General features: G+C 47.2%; 1 protein-coding gene across 1 annotated transcript; it reads right to left on the minus strand.

Annotated features, from left to right (window-relative positions):
- Window positions 1–19,011: 19,011 nt before the first annotated feature.
- LOC123157809 (uncharacterized) lies at window positions 19,012–20,601 on the minus strand. The gene is made up of 4 exons (XM_044576004.1): window positions 20,140–20,601; window positions 19,991–20,058; window positions 19,512–19,911; window positions 19,012–19,044 (listed from the first exon to the last, which is right to left on the minus strand). The coding sequence occupies exons 1-4, from the start codon at window positions 20,323–20,325 to the stop codon at window positions 19,012–19,014; spliced, it is 687 nt and encodes a 228-aa protein (XP_044431939.1). The 5' UTR covers window positions 20,326–20,601.
- Between the last annotated feature and the right edge of the window lie 446 nt (window positions 20,602–21,047).

The following is a 21,047-nucleotide window of genomic DNA, read 5'->3' on the forward strand; positions in this document are numbered from 1 at the left end:
ACTTTACCGTTTATCTATCTCTATCAGATCTCACTTTGCAAATAACCATGAAGGGATTGACAACGCCTTTATCGTGTTGGGTGCAAGTTGGTGTTTGTTTGTGCAGGTATTTGGTGACTTGCATGTTATCTCCTACTGGATTGATACATTGGTTCTCAAAAGCTGAGGGAAATACTTACTCTACTTGCTGCATCACCCTTTCCTCTTCAAGGGAAAAACCAACGCAAGCTCAAGAAGTACCAGGAAGAATTTCTGGTGCTGTTGCCAGGGAGATCTACGACAAGCCAAGACATACCAAGTACCCATCATAAAATCTCATCTCTCACATTACATTTTTTGCCACTCGCCTCTTGTTTTCCTCTCTCCCACTTCTAAAACGATTTTCGAAAAGATTAGCCTTTTCTTCGCCCCTCTTCTGTTCGTCTTCTTTGCTTGCCTTTTGTGTGCTCATTTGTTGGATTGCTTGCTTTGTCACGATGACTCAAGAGAATACCAAATTGTGTGACTTTTACAACACCAATAATAATGAATTTATTAGTACTTAAATTGCTCCCGCTACTAGTGCGGAATCTTGTGAAATTAATGCTGCTTTGCTGAATCTTGTTCTGAAAGATCAATTTTTCGGCCTTCCTAGTGAAGACGCTGCATCCCATCTAAACAATTTCGTTGATTTGTGTGATATGCAAAAGAAAAAAATATGTGTGTAATGATATTTTTAAATTGAAGCTATTTGCGTTCTCACTTCGAGATCATGCTAAAACTTGGTTTTCATCTTTGCCTAAAAATAGTATTGATTCATGGAATAAGTGTAAAAAGATGCTTTTATTTCCAAGTATTTTCCTCCCGCTAAGATCATCTCCCTTAGGAACGATATTATGAATTTTAAGCAACTTGATCATGAACATGTTGCACAATCTTGGGAGAGGATGAAATTGATGATAAGAAATTGTCCTACTCATGGTTTGAATTTGTGGATGATTATACAAAAAATTATGCCAGATTGAATTTTGCTTCCAGAAATCTTTTAGATTCGGCCGCGGGAGGTACTTTTATGGAAATTACTTTAGGAGAAGCTACTAAACTCCTAGATAATAGTATGGTTAATTATTCTCAATGGCATACAGAAATAGCTTTCACTAGTAAAAAAGTGCATGCAATTGAAGAGATTAATGTTTTGAGTGGAAAGATGGATGGGCTTATGAAATTATTTGCTAGTAAGAGTGCTTCTACTGATCCTAATGAACTGCCCTTGTCTACTTTGATTGAGAATAACAATGAATCTATGGATGTGAATTTTGTTGGTAGGAACCATTTTGGTAATAACACATATAGAGGTAATTTTAATCCTAGGCCGTTTGATGAAGCTATGTACCTAGGGTAGGGTCATGGACCTGTCCAAACAACCCTACCCAAGGACATCTCTAGAAGAAACCACCTGTCAATCGACCCAGAAGTGTTCCACTCGACTGACTCGAAGACACTCGGCCATGTAGTCAACCACTCGACCATGAAGCCAACCACTCGACAGCCAGGAGATCTAAAGTCACTACAAGAAATATGTCAACTAGTGACCTTCTGTCAGTGACCCTGGAAGAATTGGTCATAGATCTATGACCATTTCAGACCAATTGGTCAAAAGCTGTTCGAGGGGCTCCAAACCCTAAACCATTGCGACCATTTTGGTCAGAAAGGTCGTAATTTCCTTACACGAAAAGGTCACAAAGCAAATAGTGCTAGTCCGCTGCCTTATTTCTAGTTGTTAATGACCAATATAGATGGTCATAGCCTTGTAGATTGTGGTGGGTTGTGATGACTAGGCGCCATCTCATCAGTTTTGCCTATGTGTCATGTCCATGTGGCGGTTTTTGCCCTAGGTTGTGAAGCAACCTATATTTCTGTTATTCCCAAAATTCCCAAAAAAATCTCATAAATTCTTTGGGTCATATCTTCGTCAAATATGTAAAAACCTTCCTTGCCTAGTTCAAAAATATTCATTTTCCTATTCTGATCAGAGCACCACTTTGTGAAGGAAGTACCACTTTGGCATGTCCAAATGGTATCCAGTTTCTACAGTGCTTTCCTATGCCCAAATAACCATCCTCCACCAAATGCCAGCTCAATCCATTCATTATTTTGAGCCCAGCTTTAACATTCATATTTATGTCCAGTGTGGTAGTTTGTAAAGCAAGTACCACCTAGGCTCCTGATTTTGAGGTGAAAATTTGTGAAGACGGTCTTCTTAGTAACTGATCATCCTCAGCCAAAACTCATGCCCATTAGCCATGTGCATTTCCCGTACCACAAATCAAACACTTGGCTGTTAATTCATGTTTGAGCATCGATCGGTCTCCTCGTGAGAATCTTATGTTGTGATTTTCTTCCTAGCACCTACCTGGGGAGTGCCCAACCCACTAGACATGCCTAGGCCGCCCAGAACACATGGCAACGCCACGGTCACACGGTGACCACGCGGCGGGCATGCGAGCTTACGCGCTCTAGAGTTGGGGCCCTCGGGCACCGTCCAAACCTCGATGTCTCACCATCAAACCATGTATTTTTGATTAAATAGATACTTATTTACCTAGAAATGATTTTTGGAAAAAATAAAGAGCAAACTATGAGGCAGCTGCAGTTCAAATTTGACCCGCTTCCAACTGAATCGACGGGAATTTGTCTTTTTCACCAGAGGTGGATCAAAAATTTTGACACCCAACCATTTTGTCAATTGTGCATTATATATGGCCTAGTATTTTATAAAATTGATTAGGTCCAATTTTGCAACAATTATTTGGTAGTTCCTTCACAAAAAACCCTCCTTTTGGGCACTCGGAAAATGAAAAATGAATTTTCCGTGCAAAGAAAATGAAAACTTCCTTAGGCAACATGTTTGGAATTCCAAGATGCATCCTTGTGCACAATATGAGACCATTTGAACAAACTATGCCATGAATGTGGCCATAAGATTGATCATTTGGCTTGAAAGCCATGAATCTTCACGCTTTATAGCTCATTTCTGAGAACACTTTTTTAAAATAATTACCGTATTACAAGTTTATTATTTTTCCTGGAAACTTGGTCACATATAATGACACAATGCGAAGGTTTTCCAATTTTTTGATTTTTTTGATTTTTTTATGCCCGTTTCAAAATGCGGTCAAAACGGCGGGCTTGACCGTTCCTAGCTAGTGGTTGAATCTTGGAATTTTTTTGGTGTTTCTATGATTAAATAGATACTTATGTACCTAGAAATGATTTTTTGGAAAAAATAAAGAGCAAACTATGAGCCAGCTAGAGTTCAAATTGACCCGTTTCCAACTGAATCGACGGCAATTTGTCTTTTTCACCAGAGGTGGATCGAAACTTTTTTCACCCAACCATTTTGTCAATTGTGCATTATATATGGCCTAGTATTTTATAAAATTTATTTGGTCCAATTTTGCAACAATTATTTGGTAGCTCCTTCACAAAAAACCCTCCTTTTGGGCACTCGGAAAATGAAAAATGAATTTTCCGCGCAAACAAAATGAAAACTTCCTTAGGCAACATTGTTTGGAATTCCAAGATGCATCCTTGTGCACAATATGAGACCATTTGAACAAACTATGCCATGAATGTGGCCATAAGATTGATCATTTGGCTTGAAAGCCATGAATCTTCACGCTTGATAGCTCATTTCTGAGAACACTTTTTTAAAATAATTACCATATTACAAGTTTATTATTTTTCCTGGAAACTTGGTCACATATAATGACACAATGCGAAGGTTTTCCAATTTTTTGATTTTTTTTTGAATTTTTTATGCCCGTTTCAAAATGCGGTCCAAACGGCGGGCTTGACCGTTCCTAGCTAGTGGTTGAATCTTGGAATTTTTTTGGTGTTTCTATGATTAAATAGATACTTATGTACCTAGAAATGATTTTTGGAAAAAATAAAGAGCAAACTATGAGGCAGCTACAATTCAAATTTGACCCGTTTCCAACTGAATCGACAACAATTTGTCTTTTTCACCAGAGGTGGATCAAAACTTTTTTCACCCAACCATTTTGTCAATTGTGCATTATATATGGCCTAGTATTTTATAAAATTGATTAGGTCCATATTTGCCACAATTATTTGGTAGCTCCTTCACAAAAAACCCTTCTTTTGGGCACTCAGAAAATGAAAAATGAATTTTCCGTGCAAAGAAAATGAAAACTTCCTTAGGCAACATTATTTGGAATTCCAAGATGCACCCTTGTGCACAATATGAGACCATTTGAAAAAACTATGCCATGAATGTGGCCATAAGATTGATCATTTGGCTTGAAAGCCATGAATCTTCACGCTTGATGGCTCATTTCTGAGAACACTGTTGGTGTCGCAAGGTTGCCGGGGGTTGCAACAGAAGGTGGTGCTGCAAATAGTCACCAGTGATGCAACATAGGATCGCTGCAGACCACGGGTGTTGTGATCCAACATTGTCGGGACCGACGGAGTTGCAATGAAGCATTGTCAGGCCGCCAGTGTTGTGATGTAATATCGTAGAGGGTTGCCAGAGTTGCAACAAAGCCTCCCCGAGTTAGTCAATATTGTATAATATTTTTGAAAATGAAGTGGTGCCCCTTTGCAGTAAATATTGGATAGGTTATTTACATGGGTGAGAAAATATGTAAGAGAAAAAAAAGAAAAAAACAATTGCATAAGCTTAATCATCATTGGTGGAAACATGTGCGCCATGGATTGATGACATGGCACAGATCCATCCATCCATCCATCCACCCACCCACCCACCCACAGTCCCACACCCACCCGCTGTGTCCCACCCACCCACCCGCTGTGCCCGATGCGGAGAGAGAGAGAGCTCTCCTCCTCCCCTTCCAGATCGCCGCCGCCACCTCCCCTTCCCTCACGCCGCCACCACCACCGTCCCTCCCTCCCTCGCGCCTCCCATTCATCCGAGCCTGACGACGCCAGATCCGCGCGCTGCCCATTGTTCCCCATCTTCCGCTCCCTCCCTCCACCTCCCGCAGCAGATCTAGCGCCCAACAGCCTCGGCGTCACGGCCGGCTGGCTCGCCGGCGCGCGCGTGCTTCGATGCGCACCGCTCTGTCGAGCTGGCCGGACCACGACGGCATGCGACCTAGGGTTTGCGGGATCCTCAGACGGTCGCCGTACACCTCGCTGTAGGGAGGGGTTCGTCGTACTCCACCCTAGCAGTCGATCCCAGCCGTCGCTGCTTCACCAGCCTCCTCCTCATGGCGTCTCCGTGAGGGCGCCCGACGCCAGGCAGGCCGTCGACGCGCCGGACCTCAAGCCGGTCGTGCTGCTCCTTTTGCCTGCGTCCTTCCCCGACAACATCACCATGGCTAGGGTTTCGGATGCGATGGCGCCTCCGTCGATGGTGCGGCTCTGGTGACTCTTACCTCGCCCCACACGCAGCTGCCCATTCATCCGAGCCCGACGACACGAGCTCAAGGTACTCCCTTCCACTCGTGGTAGATCTGTTCCAGTGATTAGGTTTCTGACGATCTGTGGTGTTGTAGGTTGGCGGTGAGGAGCAAGGGGGCCGAGAAGCCGGCCGCCAAGGGAAGAAGGGCAAGGCCGGCAAGGACCCCAACAAGCCCAAGAGGGTGCCCAGCGCCATCTTCGTCTTCATGTATGCCCAACGCGCACGTCCGCCCCAGGATCCGCGCGCTCCTCAGGCTCCTCGCCCGCCTCGTAAGCCCTCTCCCTCCCTCTCTCTCCCCCGTGCCTCCGGCTTGTGTACATATTTGTCTCCGGCTTGTATGGGTGATCTCCCGTGTTTTGATGGTCAGTTAGCTAGATGAGCTTCATATGCATGCTAGTAGTGACTGGATGAGCTTCATATGCTAGTAGTGACTGTTCAGTTAGCCATCAAATTTGTGACAAGGAAACTAACACCCTCTTCCTTTCTTCCGAGAGGAGAGGTCAGGTCCTTGCTTGCTAGAGTCGATCTATTTATCTGCATTGTGAAGTAACAACAGTTCTTTGGTCCGTGTTAAGATGTCAATAAACTGATTGTTTGTTGAAACAACCATCAGTCACTCTCAGATACTGCTGACTGCTTTCTATTGCTAGTATAGTTCAAGCTTCTTTGCCATGTATCTCATTAGGATGTGAACAATCTACTACACGCTCACAAAGATATTGACTTAAATTTTTTGTTTCTTTGCTGTCAATGTTTGCCAAGCTATTGAAACAATGATAGCTCAGATCATAGAATAGTGCATCAGTACCCAGTATATAGTCTCTGCTTTTGTTTGATCATAGAATAATTAATTCTGAAGGTTGCATCTGTAAATCTAGATCTGGTGTGATTTTGTGCCTGTAAAACTGAAACTGGTTTCTAACTTCTTCTCCTTCTTCAGCAGGGTGATCAGGTTGGGGAGCTGGTGTCGGCCGGATGGACGAACGAGACCAACAACATGTACATCAGCTCCATGGAGGTGTCCTTCATGCAGCAGCTCTGTGGCCAGCAGCAGCACCACCACCACGCCACTCCCGATAGGAGCATGATCCATTGGGTAGTGGCCATGGCCTCAATGTGCTCCAAGAGGGAGCCTCTGATAACCTCGGGTCTGAGAAGAACGTACCTTGCCCGCGTGATGTTGGTGCACGAGGCACCGATACAGTTCAAGCGATGGCTCCGAAGCATGGAAGAGGAGTGAGCACTTGCGTCGGAGGAAATCCTGTTGACAGAACCTCAGGTTGTTACACTTTTCATCTTGTTTGCTGATTGTTTCCTTTAGTGTATGTTTTGTTTAGTTTGACAGAAGTTTAGGATTGTTATGCGGTGTTGACTGGCTGTTAGTCTGATATTAATTCAGAAGCGTTGATTTTTCTTGGTATATGTTGTGTTCAGTTCTGGCAGAAGTTCAGAACTGTTATGTAGTGTTGGCTGTTAGTGTGATATGAGTCTATAAGTGTTGATTTTCCTTGGTACATGTTGTGTTCAGTTTTGGCAGAAGATCAGAACTGTTATGCAGCATTGTCTCTTAGTCTGATATGAGACGCGCATATCTTTTTTGCATCTTATATAGGCATTATGATATGATTTGTAAGCATAGGTGGTTATAGGTTGCTATGATGAATATAAATATTAACAAGTGCTCATGCATGGCGGTCTACTAGAGCCAGTTGTATGTGCTCAGTACCTTCCTGTTGTTCTAGTTGCTTACAGAATCTTTTATCTACTCCTTGCAACTTAAATTTTTAGGCATTTATCTTCAGAAAAGGGGGTTGTGTACAGTATCAGTATTTCCAGGAATCTGATTATGACACCCTGCGCTATCATGCCCCCCTAAAACACATGAATTTGTTTTACCTTTTCCCCTTCGTGGTTACTGGTTTTTGGCTTAAGGACACACATGCGTTAGTTGTTAGTATTCACTTTTTATTTATTTTTGCAGAATAGTTAGTATTCACTTTGCTGTTCTGCTTTATACATGTGGTCAGTGTTAGTCTACTTACTGGTTCAGGACTTGAGGGCACACCTGTGTTGTGTGGTGGTATTTTACTTTTCTGTTCGGTTTTATACATGTCCATGGTGTATATATGAATGTCCTGAAATCAGATAACCCTCATAGCATAGGAAATTGGTAGTTTAGCTCATATAGATGATCTTATAGTGAACAGCTTCAGTTGTTTGATGCATGTCACTGCTGTTTATCGCCAGATCTATGTTGGTTCAGCATTAGCTCCTTGGATCTGTGCCCATGCATTGTATTATCTTCTTTCCATATATGCACTGCATTTCTATATGCCAATGTGCTTTACACATGTGTTCTAAGTTGTCGTGCGCGTGAAAACTGCAGTGCTGCTGTGGCTCCTGGTGGCGGTGAGCATGAAGCTGGGGCGGCTCCACATCGCCCGCAACACGGTGGAGGTGATGGAGAGGCGTCTGGCCAAGGACGACTTCCCCGAGTACTATGATGGCAAGACGGGGCGGTACATCAGGAAGGAGTCGCGCAAGTTCCAGACGTGGTCGGTGGCGGTCGGCCATCCTGCAAGCGGCGTGGGCCTCGTGTTCGTCTTCAGCATTAACACCATCCAGGTCCACTCCCGCTCCCTCTGTTCCCTGTCGCTCCATATTCCAGTCGGTTGGATGCTTCCGATTGATTGGTTCCTTCCAGCATTACCACGATGAATGTTAGAGTACCCACTTCACTACTACTTGGATGAACATCTGAATTTTGTGTGTGTAGGGGGACTTGTGATGCAGCACGCCAAGCAACAGCAAGGGGAGGGCGTCTCTGAAATGTCGCCGCTGGTGGTGATGGATGGTTGCTGCTGGTGGTGGTAGCACCTCCTTGTCTTTCAGGCGTCTGTTGCTGTTGCTGGTAGAAATGGTAGCTACTTGGTAGCTACGTGGATGCTTGAATGTACATGTTTGCTGTTAGTACGTGTTTTAGCTCCTTGGTAGTACTTCCTGTGCTTGAATGTACTTGAATGTACCTACTATTGTACACATGGCTGTTTAAGGAATGTTTTTGTGTTGAAAGAAATAAAATTATCACCCATGGCTGTTTAAGATACATGCTTGTTTGAATTCCCTCTATTTCACTGTCGCCGGAACAATTTTGTTATGGAGGCCCAAAATTGAAATGGACTATAAATAGTTTGAGGCCCAAAAAAGAAATGAACTGTAGAAGGCCGTGTCCTAGAAAATAAAAAGGCCAAATTCTTGGTCTCGGCCCATGTAGTTGACACAAATTGCTAGAAAAATAATAATTAATGGGCTCGGCCCATCTAAAGCACCAAAATGGACTGGGCTGATTCTAAGTAACGACCTTATGAATTGGTCACAATTTTGCCACGTCAGATTGCCACGTCGGATCCGATGTGGCCTAGGCAGTCAACTAGTGACCAAAACAAAAGGTCATGGGTTCAACGACCTTCTGTTTTGGTCGTAGACGTCTACGACCTTCTCACAGAGAAGGTCGCTATAGTCAATTAACGACCCCCAGCTTTTGACCTTATGTTTTTGGTCACAAAAAGGTCACAAATTGAAAACTATGACCTTCCAGTGACCAATAGTGGAGGTCACTAGTTGACATATTTCTTGTAGTGAGTCACTCTGCACGCTAACGGTCGGTCATTAAGTTGCTTTTATGGTCATCACAACACTTTATGTATAGCGTTACCAGTAACGCCCAACCTTAATGTATCTTAAACCCTGCATAACTGAGGGCCGGAGGGGCCTGGCGGACTCTATATAAGCCACCCCCCTCCTTAGTGTAAAGGGTTCACACCCTTGTAACTCATACGCATATAATCCAATCGACCGCCTCCAGGCTCCGAGACGTAGGGCTGTTACTTCCTTCGAGAAGGGCCTGAACTTGTAAATCTCTTGCGTATACAACTACTCCATAGCTAGGATCTTGCCTCTCCATTTGTACCCCCCTACACTACTGTCAGACTTAGAACCACGACAGTTGGCGCCCACCTTGGGGCCGGTGTCTTAGCGACCTACTGGAGAAGTTGCAATTTTTTCCGATCTCCTTCATCATGGTTTCAGGCGGAGTATTGGTTGAGGGCCGCGAGATCCGTCTCGACGCGCTCACGTTCATCGCCGACGACTCTGCTTGGCTTCAGGAGGCTCCGCTCGACATCGATGTGCTCCCAATCCGCGGAGCGACGCACTTTCGCGCGTGCGTCCGCGACGTCCTCCTGCAGCAGCCGTCGACCCAGTATCGGTCGGTTTCTGTGTCGTCCTCCCCTTGTTTACCGCCGGTGCAAGCGCTCCGGTTGGCCGAGGCTTCAGCGGTGGGTGAGACACGCGGTGGCTCGCTAGTCGGCCACCCCCCAAGTCGCGGCAATCAAGCCCGATGAATCTCTCTATGGCCAGTTCGACTGGCTCCGCAGAGACTGCATCCGAGTGCGACAGCAGTGATCCAGCGGCAGAGGTTCTGTTGGTCGATGGACCACGCGGTCCTCCCAGTTTTGCTGGTGTCGATGGTGGCGACGGCGGAGGCGATCCGTCTCATGCCCATGAGGAGTATCTCCTCGAGCCCCTCACTTCGCTGCAAAGGGAAGAACTTCGCCGCCGGAACATGGATGTGCTTCATACTCCTATTGTTGGAGAAACTCGCGAGGCTCGCGCCTTAGAGGACGCACGCTTGGCCAATTTGGGTGAGCGCACTCTGTTGGGGATATTACCACTAGGCGTAAACCGGCCTACTTGGGCCGGGTTAACTTCATTAGTGGCGTAAACGGATGAAGGCCCAAGGCCTATAGTCGGTTAGAGCATGTAGCCGTAAACCGGCCTGATGTATGACTTGTATTGTAAGCGAGGAATAGGGAGATAGCAACCGGAATACGAGTATGAACCGGTTAGGACTCTATGGACCGACAGGCGTCACCCGTGTATATAAGGGGACGACCCGGTGGCGGTTCAGGACAGACAACTACAACTCGAGCCTAGGCGAAGCGTGTTTACTCCCTAGCCATCGAGATCATATCAATTCCATCACAACTAGACGTAGGCTTTTACCTTCATCGAAGGGGCCGAACTAGTATAAAACCCTCGTGTCTTTGTGTCCGCTTTAAACCCCATCAAGTAAACTCGTAGCGATGGCTCCACGACTAAGTCCTTTCGCTAGGACATCTGCCGTGAAAAATCCACGACAGTTGGTGCCCACCGTGGGGCTATCGCACGATGGTTTGACGATCTTGGAGGGCAAGCTCAAGGGACTCGAAGGCTACGTTGTGGGCCGGATGACCAAGAGTCGTCGGGGCAGGATCTACATCGACGACGCAGGATGGGGTCCCGAGGCCGAGTCAATCGAGTACGGGTACCGGGTCCCCTTCGGTGGCATACACGTTTTCATTGGCAAAATCGGTGAGCCTGGGCCTGGGCCGGACATCTGCACCAACCTCATCGAGACGGCTCAGCGTGCGAGATCTACCCGGGTTAAACCGGCCGTGAAGCGTGTCTTCGTTGGAGTCATCCACGAAGGTGAGCATGAGGACGAGTCAGAACACGGTAACGAGACCGTCGTCTATTCTGATAACGAGTCCTCGACCGGAGAGACCGAATCGCTATACCAGTTGGGGCAGGAGGCCTTGTGCACCCGCCGGTTCAAGTTCTATCTAAGCTGTTTGATGCACTAGCCGCGCTCATGGCGGAGGACAATCCGACAGATCAGGAGGCCCATAATGCAGAAATTGCGAAGGTGAGAGAGCAGATCGTGCAAGCTAAAGCGGATCTGGCAGCAGAAAAAGACTGGATGGCTGCAGAGCGGGCCGCTTTGGACGCACAGGCCTATAAACTCATGCTTGACCAGAATGCATCACAGGAGGTTTTGAAGCGGAAGCACAGATCACGCCTGCCGTTAGGGTTTGACCCCTGAAATCTCTTTCACACTCCAGGAGCTGGACCCAGTAATCCGCCGCGGTACCCGGAGACAAACCGGATTGAGGCGCCAGGGCCAGGAGCGACGGTCCAACCTCGCCTGATGGAACCTCCCCACCAAAACATTGCGGTTCCTCCGCCGGTCCAGACACCCCCGGGTCATTATTCGAATCCTATGGACAACCTTGTTGCGGCCGCTGCACGGCTAGAGGCCATCCCAGTCGAAGGGGATTCTCCGCAAGAGATAGAGACGCGCCGGGTTAAGGAGCTTCTCCGGACTGCGCTGATTCAGCAGGAGGCATACTCGTACAGCCGTGATCGGGTTCATTCTACGCCCCGTCCGAGACGGAGCTATAGCAGGCGCATGGATGAACCGGCCATATCAAGCAATGCGCGAGGCCGTGAAGCGGCCCATGGTAATGACCCGGCAGGTGGTGTTGGCGATGCTCGGGATATGGTGGACCGGGCCCGGGCACAAAGGGAGGCCGAGTTAGCAGCACGGGATAATGCGGGCCAACTTACATCGGTTCGTTCTACCACCTTTGCCGGACCAGGAATCACATCCGCTTTGGGAGTGCCTTGCTTCATCCCAGCTTTACGTAATGTGCGCCTGCCCAAAGATTTCAAGGGTCCACGCAAGGTGCCGAATTACACCGCTGATTTACCCCTTGAAGCATGGGTAGAGAGTTATGAGATGGCCATGGAAATGCTGGACGTGGATGAGGCTCCATGTGCAAAATACTTCACCATGATGCTTGAGGGCACGGCTCGTACTTGGTTAAAGAACCTACCCCCCAATTCTATCAGCTCATGGGCCCAGTTGCGGGCCCGGTTTATACAGAATTTTAAGGATACCTGTAAGCAGCCCAAGTCCATAGTAGATCTGGCAGCTTGTGTCCAGGAGGAAGGAGAATCAACGACCCGTTGGGTATGCCGCGTTTCAGAAATTTTGCACTCGTCTGACAGGATTAATGCCGACTCTGCGATCTTAACTCTGGAGGGCAACTGCCGGTTTGAGCCTCTAAAATTGAAGTTGGGACGCATGAAGCGGTTTTGTAATGACATGGGAACCCTCATGGCCGCTTTAGTGAAGTATGCCGATTCGGACAGTACCAAAGATCCCGAGCCTAATGATGATGAAGCAGGGAAGGGAAAGAAGCACAACAACTCCAAACAGCAGCAGTACAAACTAGCGGGTCATGGAAACGGGGGCAAGCGCAAACCGGATGGCAGCATGGACTTTGTGGCCAACACTAATGCACAGGACCGGGGGCAGCGGCGCAGAGGTAAAGCAGCAAATCGTAATGGGGCTCCCAATCCTAATGCAAGCCGTTTGAATTATTTGTTGAATCAGCCTTGCCCGAAGCACGGGACGAAGGAGGCGCCGGCTAACCATCTTTGAAAAGATTGTTATATCATGCAGGAGTTTAAAAACTCTAATACCTTCCGGTATGACCATGGGTCAGGTGGCGGTTCAGGATCCGGTTTACCCGGTCCGGGTCACGATGGAGCTTCCGGTTCAGGTTTCAATCAGGGCGGTCACAATAGCCAGAATAGTCGGAACGGCCAGCAGCAGCAGCAGTCAGGTTATCAGAGCCAGCCAAAGTAGTTGAGCAATGGGCAATATCATGTTTTCACAACTAGTTTGGATAAACGTGACCGAAAGCTTCACAGGCGAGCGGTGAATTCTGTTGAACCGGCCTTACCACGTTACTTGCGCTGGTCGGAGCAGCCTATCATGTGGAGCAGAGAGGATCACCCGCTCTGGATTGATAATCCGGGCCAGCTAGCATTAGTGGTAGACCCTCAGGTGGGGGGTTATAAATTCACCAAAGTACTCATGGATGGAGGAAGCAGTATTAACATATTGTACTATGAGACATTTCGCCGCATGGGTTTAACAGACAAAGATCTCAGACCGTCGAATACGGTGTTCCATGGTGTGGTGCCTGGCAAATCTGCATATCCTGTTGGTAAGATAGCCCTGGATGTGGCCTTTGGGGACGAGCACGACTCCAGGTCGGAAAAGCTAACATTTGAGGTGGTGAAGATCCGGAGCCCGTATCACGCCTTATTCGGCCGGCCGGCTTACGCCAAGTTCATGGTGCGGCCTTGTTATATTTACTTGCAGCTCAAGATGCCGGGTTACAAGGGGACCATAACGGTTCATGGGAGCCGTAGGGTCGCTTTGGAATGTGAGGAAGGTGATGCAGCTTATGCGGAGTCAGTCTGTGCCACGGAGGAGTTGAAGTATTATAAGGACAATGTTGATCCGGCGGATATGACCCCTTTAAAGAAGCCAACTACAGAGCATGATTCAGATCTGAAGTTCAAATCGGCAGCTGAGACCAAGCTTGTTGACTTCGTGCCCGGCGATTCGTCCAAGCAGTTCACTATCAGTGCCAACCTGGATCCCAAATAGGAAAGCGCGCTCATCGAGTTCATCCGTGAGAATCGGGACATTTTTGCATGGAAGCCGTCTGACATGCCAGGTGTACCGAGGGAACTCGCTGAGCACACTCTTAATGTGGATCCTAAGTATAAACCGGTGAAACAGTTCCTCCGCCGGTTTAACGAAGAAAGGCGCAAGGCCATTGGAGAGGAAGTGGCCAGGCTTTTAGCAGCTGGTTTTATTATTGAGGTGTTCCATCCAGAGTGGCTTGCTAATCCGGTGCTGGTTCTTAAGAAAAACGGCACTTGGCGTATGTGTGTGGATTACACAGATCTTAACAAAGCCTGTCCGGCAGATCCTTTTGCCCTCCCCCGTATTGACCAGATCATTGATGCCACGGCGGGTTGTGAGCGTTTGAGTTTTTTGGATGCATACTCTGGATATCATCAGATCAAGATGGCGGTTAAGGACCAGGAGAAAACAACATTTATTACTCCCTTTGGAGCCTTTTGCTATGTATCTATGCCCTTCGGGCTTAAGAGTGCCCAAGCCACCTATCAACGGTGTGTACAGAATTGCTTGCATGAGCAGATCGGCCGCAATGTGCACGCCTATGTGGATGATATTGTAGTAAAATCAAGACAGAAGGAGACGCTGGTGGATGATTTGAAGGAGACCTTTGACAACTTGCGAGCTTACAGGATGATGCTCAATCGGCCAAGTGTGTTTTTGGTGTTCCGGCAGGCAAGTTACTGGGTTTCCTGGTGTCTAACAGAGGAATTGAGGCTAATCCGGAGAAGATTACGGCTATTACATCCCTAGCTAAACCGAAGTGTATCAACGATGTTCAGCGTTTGGCAGGCCGAATCACTGCGCTGAGCCGGTTTATCAGCCGCCTCGGGGAGAAGGCTATCCCTTTGTACCAAATGCTGAGGAAGACGGACAATTTCGTCTGGAGTCCAGCTGCTGATGAGTCATTTGAGGAACTGAAGCGGCAGTTAGCCAATCCGCCTGTTCTTGCAGCTCCGGTCGACAAGGAGCCACTATTATTATACGTAGCGGCCAATGCTCGGGCAGTTAGCGTGGCTATTGTGGTGGAACGCAAAGAGGCAGGCAAGGAATATCCGGTTCAGCGGCCGGTTTATTATATCAGCGAGGTGCTTATTGAATCCAAGCAAAGGTATCCGCATTGGCAGAAGTTGGTCTATGGTGTTTTTATGGCCAGTCGGAAGTTGAAACAGTATTTTCAAGGGCACCCCATCACAGTGGTCAGTTCAGCTCCCTTGGGTGATATTATACAGAATCGGGAGGCGACTGGCCGGATTGCCAAGTGGGCTATAGAGCTGGGGCCACACGGACTGAAGTACGTGCCTCGGACGGCAGTGAAGTCTCAAGCACTTGTTGATTTCATCAATGATTGGACGGAATTACAAGCGCCAGAGGAGAAGCCGGATCACACATATTGGACTATTCATTTTGACGGATCCAGGCAATTGGAAGGCTCGGGGGCTGGAGTCGTATTAACTTCCCCGCGAGGTGATAAGTTTTGTTATGTTCTCCGCTTAATGTTCCCTTGTACTAATAATGCAGCTGAGTACGAAGCCTTGCTCCATGGCCTCCGGATGGCTAAAGAGATGAATTTAAGCCGGGTTAAGTGCTTTGGTGACTTGGACCTAGTGGCTCAACAGGTGTCTGGCACTTGGGATTCTAAGGACCCGCTCATGGCTGCATATCGTCGGGAAGTGGATAAAATTGCAGGTTGTTTCAAGGGTTATCAAGTGGATCATGTGGACCGTCGGAAGAATGAAGCGGCGGATGCTTTAAGCCGGTTGGGCTCTCAGCGTAAACCGGTCCCGCCTAACGTCTTTTTGGACGTGTTGCACAACCCGTCAGTCAAGCTCCCAGGTGAGTTGGATTTGGCTATCCCTGATCCGGAGGCTCAATTGGTGGCAGCCCTGCATGTTATTTCGGATTGGACAGTTCCTTATCTTGCATACATGAACCGGGGGAGTTACCAGAGGACGAGATTCTGGCCAGGCAGATAGTCCGGCGATCCAAGTCTATGACGATTGTCAATGGTGAGTTACATCATTGCAGTGTATCAGGGGCGTTTCAACGTTGTGTTTCTCCTGAGGAAGGCTGTGAAATCTTAAGAGAAATCCATGAATGGGATTGTGGACACCACGCCGGTTCAAAGTCTCTGGTGGCAAAGGCGTTTCGTCACGGGTTCTACTGGTTGACAGCGCACGCTGATGCGGAGGACTTGGTTAAACGGTGTGATGGATGTCAGAAATTTTCAAGGCGTGCTCATGTGCCGGCTCAAGAATTAAGGATGATCCCAATAACATGGCCGTTTGCAACTTGGGGGCTGGATATGGTTGGGCCTTTTAAAAGATCCAAGGATAAGAAAACCCACCTTTTGGTGGCAGTTGACAAATTTACCAAGTGGGTTGAAGCGGAGCCTGTCAGCAAGTGTGATGCAGCAACAACGGTGCAGTTCATCAAGAAGGTGATTTTCCGGTTTGGTTTTCCACACAGTATCATTACTGACAACGGTACCAATTTATCCAAGGGTGCTATGAAGGAGTTCTGTGAACGTGAGCACATCTGACTTGACGTGTCATCAGTAGCACACCCCCAGTCCAATGGACAGGCAGAACGAGCTAATCAGGAAATCTTACGAGGCATCAAACCCCGGCTTTTGGTCCCATTGCAAAGAACACCAGGATGTTGGGTTGAAGAGTTACCATCTGTATTATGGAGTATCAATACTACGCCAAACCGGTCCACAGGATACACGCCATTTTTCATGGTCTATGGAGCAGAGGCAGTTCTCCCTAGTGACATCCGGCACGATTCGCCTCGTGTGGCAGCTTATGTTGAAGCAGACAATGAGACAGCACGACAAGATGCTTTGGACCTATTGGACGAGGAGCGTGATATAGCGGCTGCCCGTTTGGCGATTTACCAGCAAGATCTTCGTCGCTATCACAGTCGCCAGGCTAGAACCAGAACTTTTCAAGAAGGAGATTTGGTGCTTCGACTCATCCAAGATCAAACGGATATGCACAAGTTATCCCCACCTTGGGAGGGACCTTTCATGCTCAGCAAGAATTTGCACAACGGGTCGTACTATCTGATTGATATTCGAGGACATCAAGACTCACGTACATCAGAAGAGGAGACCAACAGACCGTGGAATATAGCTCATCTTCGGCCTTATTATACTTGAGCCATCGGCTCTATCTATGTACATATCATGACAATGTATATATTATCTTTGATTTATCAAACCGGAACCTTAGCTAATGCGGGGTCTCGGTCTTTCTCATCATGCGAGGTTACACGGAGTGATTCTGTTTAAAGCAGCCTCCGGTTTACCCCTTGAAATTTGTCTTTTATATATCACTGGGGGCCTTGGTCGTGTCCGAACCAACGAATACCCTTTGATAGGCGACAGCCACCAGATCATTTGGGGACTTGGTCAAGTCTGAACCAGTCACGCCTCTTGGTCGGCCTAAGGCCACAAAATCACTTGGGGGCATGGTCGGGCCCGAACCATTGCCACGCCTCTTGATCTGGCATATATGCCACGAGTCATTTGGGGACCTGGCTGACTTGAATCATTGTCACTCCTATTGGAGGCCTTGATCCTGTCCGACCATGGTAATACCATCTGAACAGCTCAGTATAGCATATTTTTGCAAATGGTTTTTATCATTACTTTTGCTTCCATGTTGTTTTCATGGTTTGTTCGTTCTTTGCTTTTGTTCGATTTCTTTGTGTCAACAAGCATATTTTTTCCGGTTCAGCCAATGATTTTTGATCCCCCTTTTAATCCGGAGGAGTCTGCCTGGTTTACCTTTTCCCTGTTAACATCATGGAGTAACCAGGGGGCTCGTATTAAGTCAGTACAGTCGGTACGGGCGCTACTTTCTCCCCTTTTGACGGTAATGGTTTAGAAAACCACCGCTTCAGGCTTGGCTAAAGCCAGCTTTATGATCAAACATGGCAGGTATTTATGTATCATCTATTTGTTGTATTACTGATACACATGTCAAGATCATAATCCGGCTGACGGTATAACCGCTACCGAAGTTCAAATTTTTCTGATTGCAGGAAATATGAATTAAAATTTTTCAAGCAAAAGCTCCAGTACTTATGCACGAAGGCATATTCCAGACAGAAGTTTTAACTATCCTATTACAAGGCGGCATGATGCTCAAACAAAATCATTGTTTTGTGGAAGGATGTTGCAAATAGCTCTTCAAATCGGCTTCCGGTTCATGCCTGCTCCTCATCCTCCGCCGCTTCAGCTTCCTCGTCTCTACCCATTGGCTGGAAATCAACAGTGGTCCAGTCGATTCCCATTAAAGCTTGGAAAACAGCCTCTTCATGGATCAGGGAAGACGGCTCAATATCAGGGGCGTAAGTGTGCTTACGGGTTGGAGGAATCAGATTCTCCGCTTCAACAGTTGGGGCCGGCACTCGCTTGTTTTGATTATTATATTCCGCTTGATAATGCGTCAAATCTGCCTCTTCAGCTAGCTGGCAAGCCAGCGGGCGCACTGCACGGTTTATGGCCCTTAAATCCTCTTCGTTGAATTCAGAGCCATCTTCTTTCAGACTGGGATAGCCTTGAGCTGCTTCCACAGGATGAAAGTCGGGCACCCATGCCTTTGTCCAGATTAAGGCATTGATAGCTCCGGTTCGGGCAGTGGATTTTTTCAGCTCCTCAATCCGGGCTGGAAGCATTGACAGCTTGCTAAGAGTGTCCTGGATTAAAGAGGGCGTCGGGTTGTTGTAAGAGGCTGTGGTGATGATCCGTTGGGCTCCGGTATATAATTGTTCCACCAAGGTGTAGGCAGCTTTCAATTTTTTCCGCACATCATTTCCTAAGCGCCCAATACGTGTGCCTACCAACAAAATTGGAATGGTCTCAAACCGGATTTACAATACAGTAGATTCAAATTTATCACAGAAGTTACAAGGAGCTTACCAAAGATTGCAGCAGTCATAGAGTGTATTTGCCGCTGTACGGCCGTCAGTTCATCCACTACCGGTTTAAGGGCCGCTTCAGCGTTTTCTGCTCTTTTGGTTAAACCGGCCTTCTCAGTGGCCCAGTCAGCCCGCTCTTTCTTGAAGCCTTCTTTCAGCCGTTCAGCAGTGCTCAAAGCGCTGGTCAATTCTTGCTTTGCCTTATCTGTTTCAGCCTGCTGGGTCTTTAGGGCCTCCTGCAAATCGCCAATCTGGTCCTCATTGATTTTCACTTCAGCCTGCATACAGATGGCATTTTAAGCTTTGCACAGACGATCCAATAAATGGAAGTATCAACCACATAACAAAAGTTATATGCCTGATACTTGGGGGCTAATGCACCTTCAATTTTTTGTATATTGCTAGATTACAAAGTCCCAAGCTCAATACAGGTATTCAACTTGGCACTTGGGGGCTAATGGCTATTTGATCAAGTTATGTTCTAAGGACAACTTTTTATTTTTGAGCCCCGGTTTACTTATGCTAAGTTAGACCGGCCCTCGAGGGTTATACCGACGGATTTCAAAAATGTTCAGGATCAAGTCCCGGTTTGACCAAGGTCACAACCGGCCCTTGGGGGCTACAAGGATGAATGCAATGGCAGAAAGGAAAGAAGGAATTTACCTCAAATTTATCCCTCATCATTTTGACCAAGCCGGCTTCACAGTCACGGCTAGTATAAAGCCGGTTTAAATAGCCAGAGTGAAGATCTTGAGCATTCAGATTGGCGTATGTCTCTAATTCAACATCCCATTTTCCTTTGTTCAAAGGGGAAGAATCCTCTTTGATGGTATGCCTGGTAAGGGTGGCAGGATTCCCAGGTTCAGAGCGGCCTACGCCGGTAATCACAACATCATCATCTTTTGACTCGCCGGTTTGGGTTGGTGCGGCCGGTTTGTCAGCAGGAGTGTGGGATTTCTCAATCTGGACAGAGCTGGCAGGCGGATCAGCAGAGGCTGGAATATGAATAGGACCTTTTTCAGGGATAACGTCGTCTTGCAGAGGATGATCATTGGGGATATCTTCACAAGTAAACACTTCATGATCAGGTGCTTGGTCATGTTCTGGGGCCACATCTTCTTCAGCCGCTCTATCCAGGCGGGCCTTCTTGCTTGGTTTCGGTTTAGCCCTGAGAGAAAAATAAAAAGTCAAGGAAAAGTGTAAGCCATTGCGCAGTATACTGGAAGCATATGTTCGGTTTAACTTACCCAGCAACTGTTTTCAAAGGTGGTAGCTGGGTGGCCGATGATTCACCAGACGATGAATGAGAAGTGACCTGGTAATCGGAGTCGGATGGATTAAGAGGTTGACGGAAGAAACCCGCTTTAGGATTTAAATCAATAAAAAGGTCGGAGACCTCGGAGCGGCGTTTTCGAACCGGACTGTTTGGTAAACCGGCAGAGGTAACTACCTGGCCACTGTGCCGGGTTGTGCGGCGAGCTTCGTGTTGCTGGGTCTTCATAAGAAATTGGGAATCCAGATAAGCAAAAGGATAAGAAAATTTAACTTTCCGGTTTTCCCGGCGAAATTTTGGCAAAGGCATGATTTCTGAATCGGAAGAGAGAATGATTACCTCAACAAAACCCGCATTGCTGGCTTTAGCGTCATCCTGACAAGCATTATCATCAATAAGGCGTGTAAAAAGCAAGCCAAGTGAATCAAGTTCTACCTCAAGATCCGGATTACCCACATCATCATCAATGGCTGGGTCAGATGAAGCGGTGGTTTTTCTCTTATGAGCTGGCTTCTTGATAACCTTGGTCTTGGGCCGGGTTGGCCGTCCTGCGTTTTCCGTTTTGTCTTGAGGAAGTTTCTTGCTCCAAAATGGATTATCACCCTGGATCAGCAGTAATTAAATGTTGAGCATATAAAATAGTAACCGGTTGAACAATAGAGCAATTAAAATATTACCGCTGGAGGTTTGTTGGTGGTGCAGTAAGGAGGCAGACCGGTTTGAGCACAAAGGTGCTCCGGTTCATTCAGCATCTTTTTCACAGATTCTGTGACTTCGTCATCAGGGAGCTGAATTTTAGTGTGTCGGAGTGGGTCATCGACACTATCAGTATACTCGCACATCAAATTCGGGCGCCGGCTTAGAGGCAAAATGCTCCATGATATCCAGCAGCGTGCAAGGTCTATTCCTGTTAAACCATTGGCCATGAAGGCCCGGAGCTTGGATAGTTGAGGAGCGTATTTAATTCTCTCCTTGGCGCTTAGCCTTTGTGGAAAAGGGTGAGTATTGCTGAGCCGTTCCGGACGGAAGCC

Source organism: Triticum aestivum, chromosome 7B (assembly GCF_018294505.1).
Source record: "Triticum aestivum cultivar Chinese Spring chromosome 7B, IWGSC CS RefSeq v2.1, whole genome shotgun sequence".
Lineage (NCBI taxonomy): Eukaryota > Viridiplantae > Streptophyta > Magnoliopsida > Poales > Poaceae > Triticum > Triticum aestivum.

Bases quoted from the DNA above. Each gene is read 5' to 3' on its own strand.
- LOC123157809 (XM_044576004.1), bottom strand. From the start codon at position 20,325: ATGCCTTTGCCAAAATTTCGCCGGGAAAACCGGAAAGTTAAATTTTCT. The intron at 20,059-20,139 runs GTCTCCGACCTT...TCCGATTACCAG, and splicing joins TTCGAAAACGCCGCTCCGAG to GTCACTTCTCATTCATCGTC. The intron at 19,912-19,990 runs GTAAGTTAAACC...TTTTTCTCTCAG, and splicing joins CCTTTGAAAACAGTTGCTGG to GGCTAAACCGAAACCAAGCA.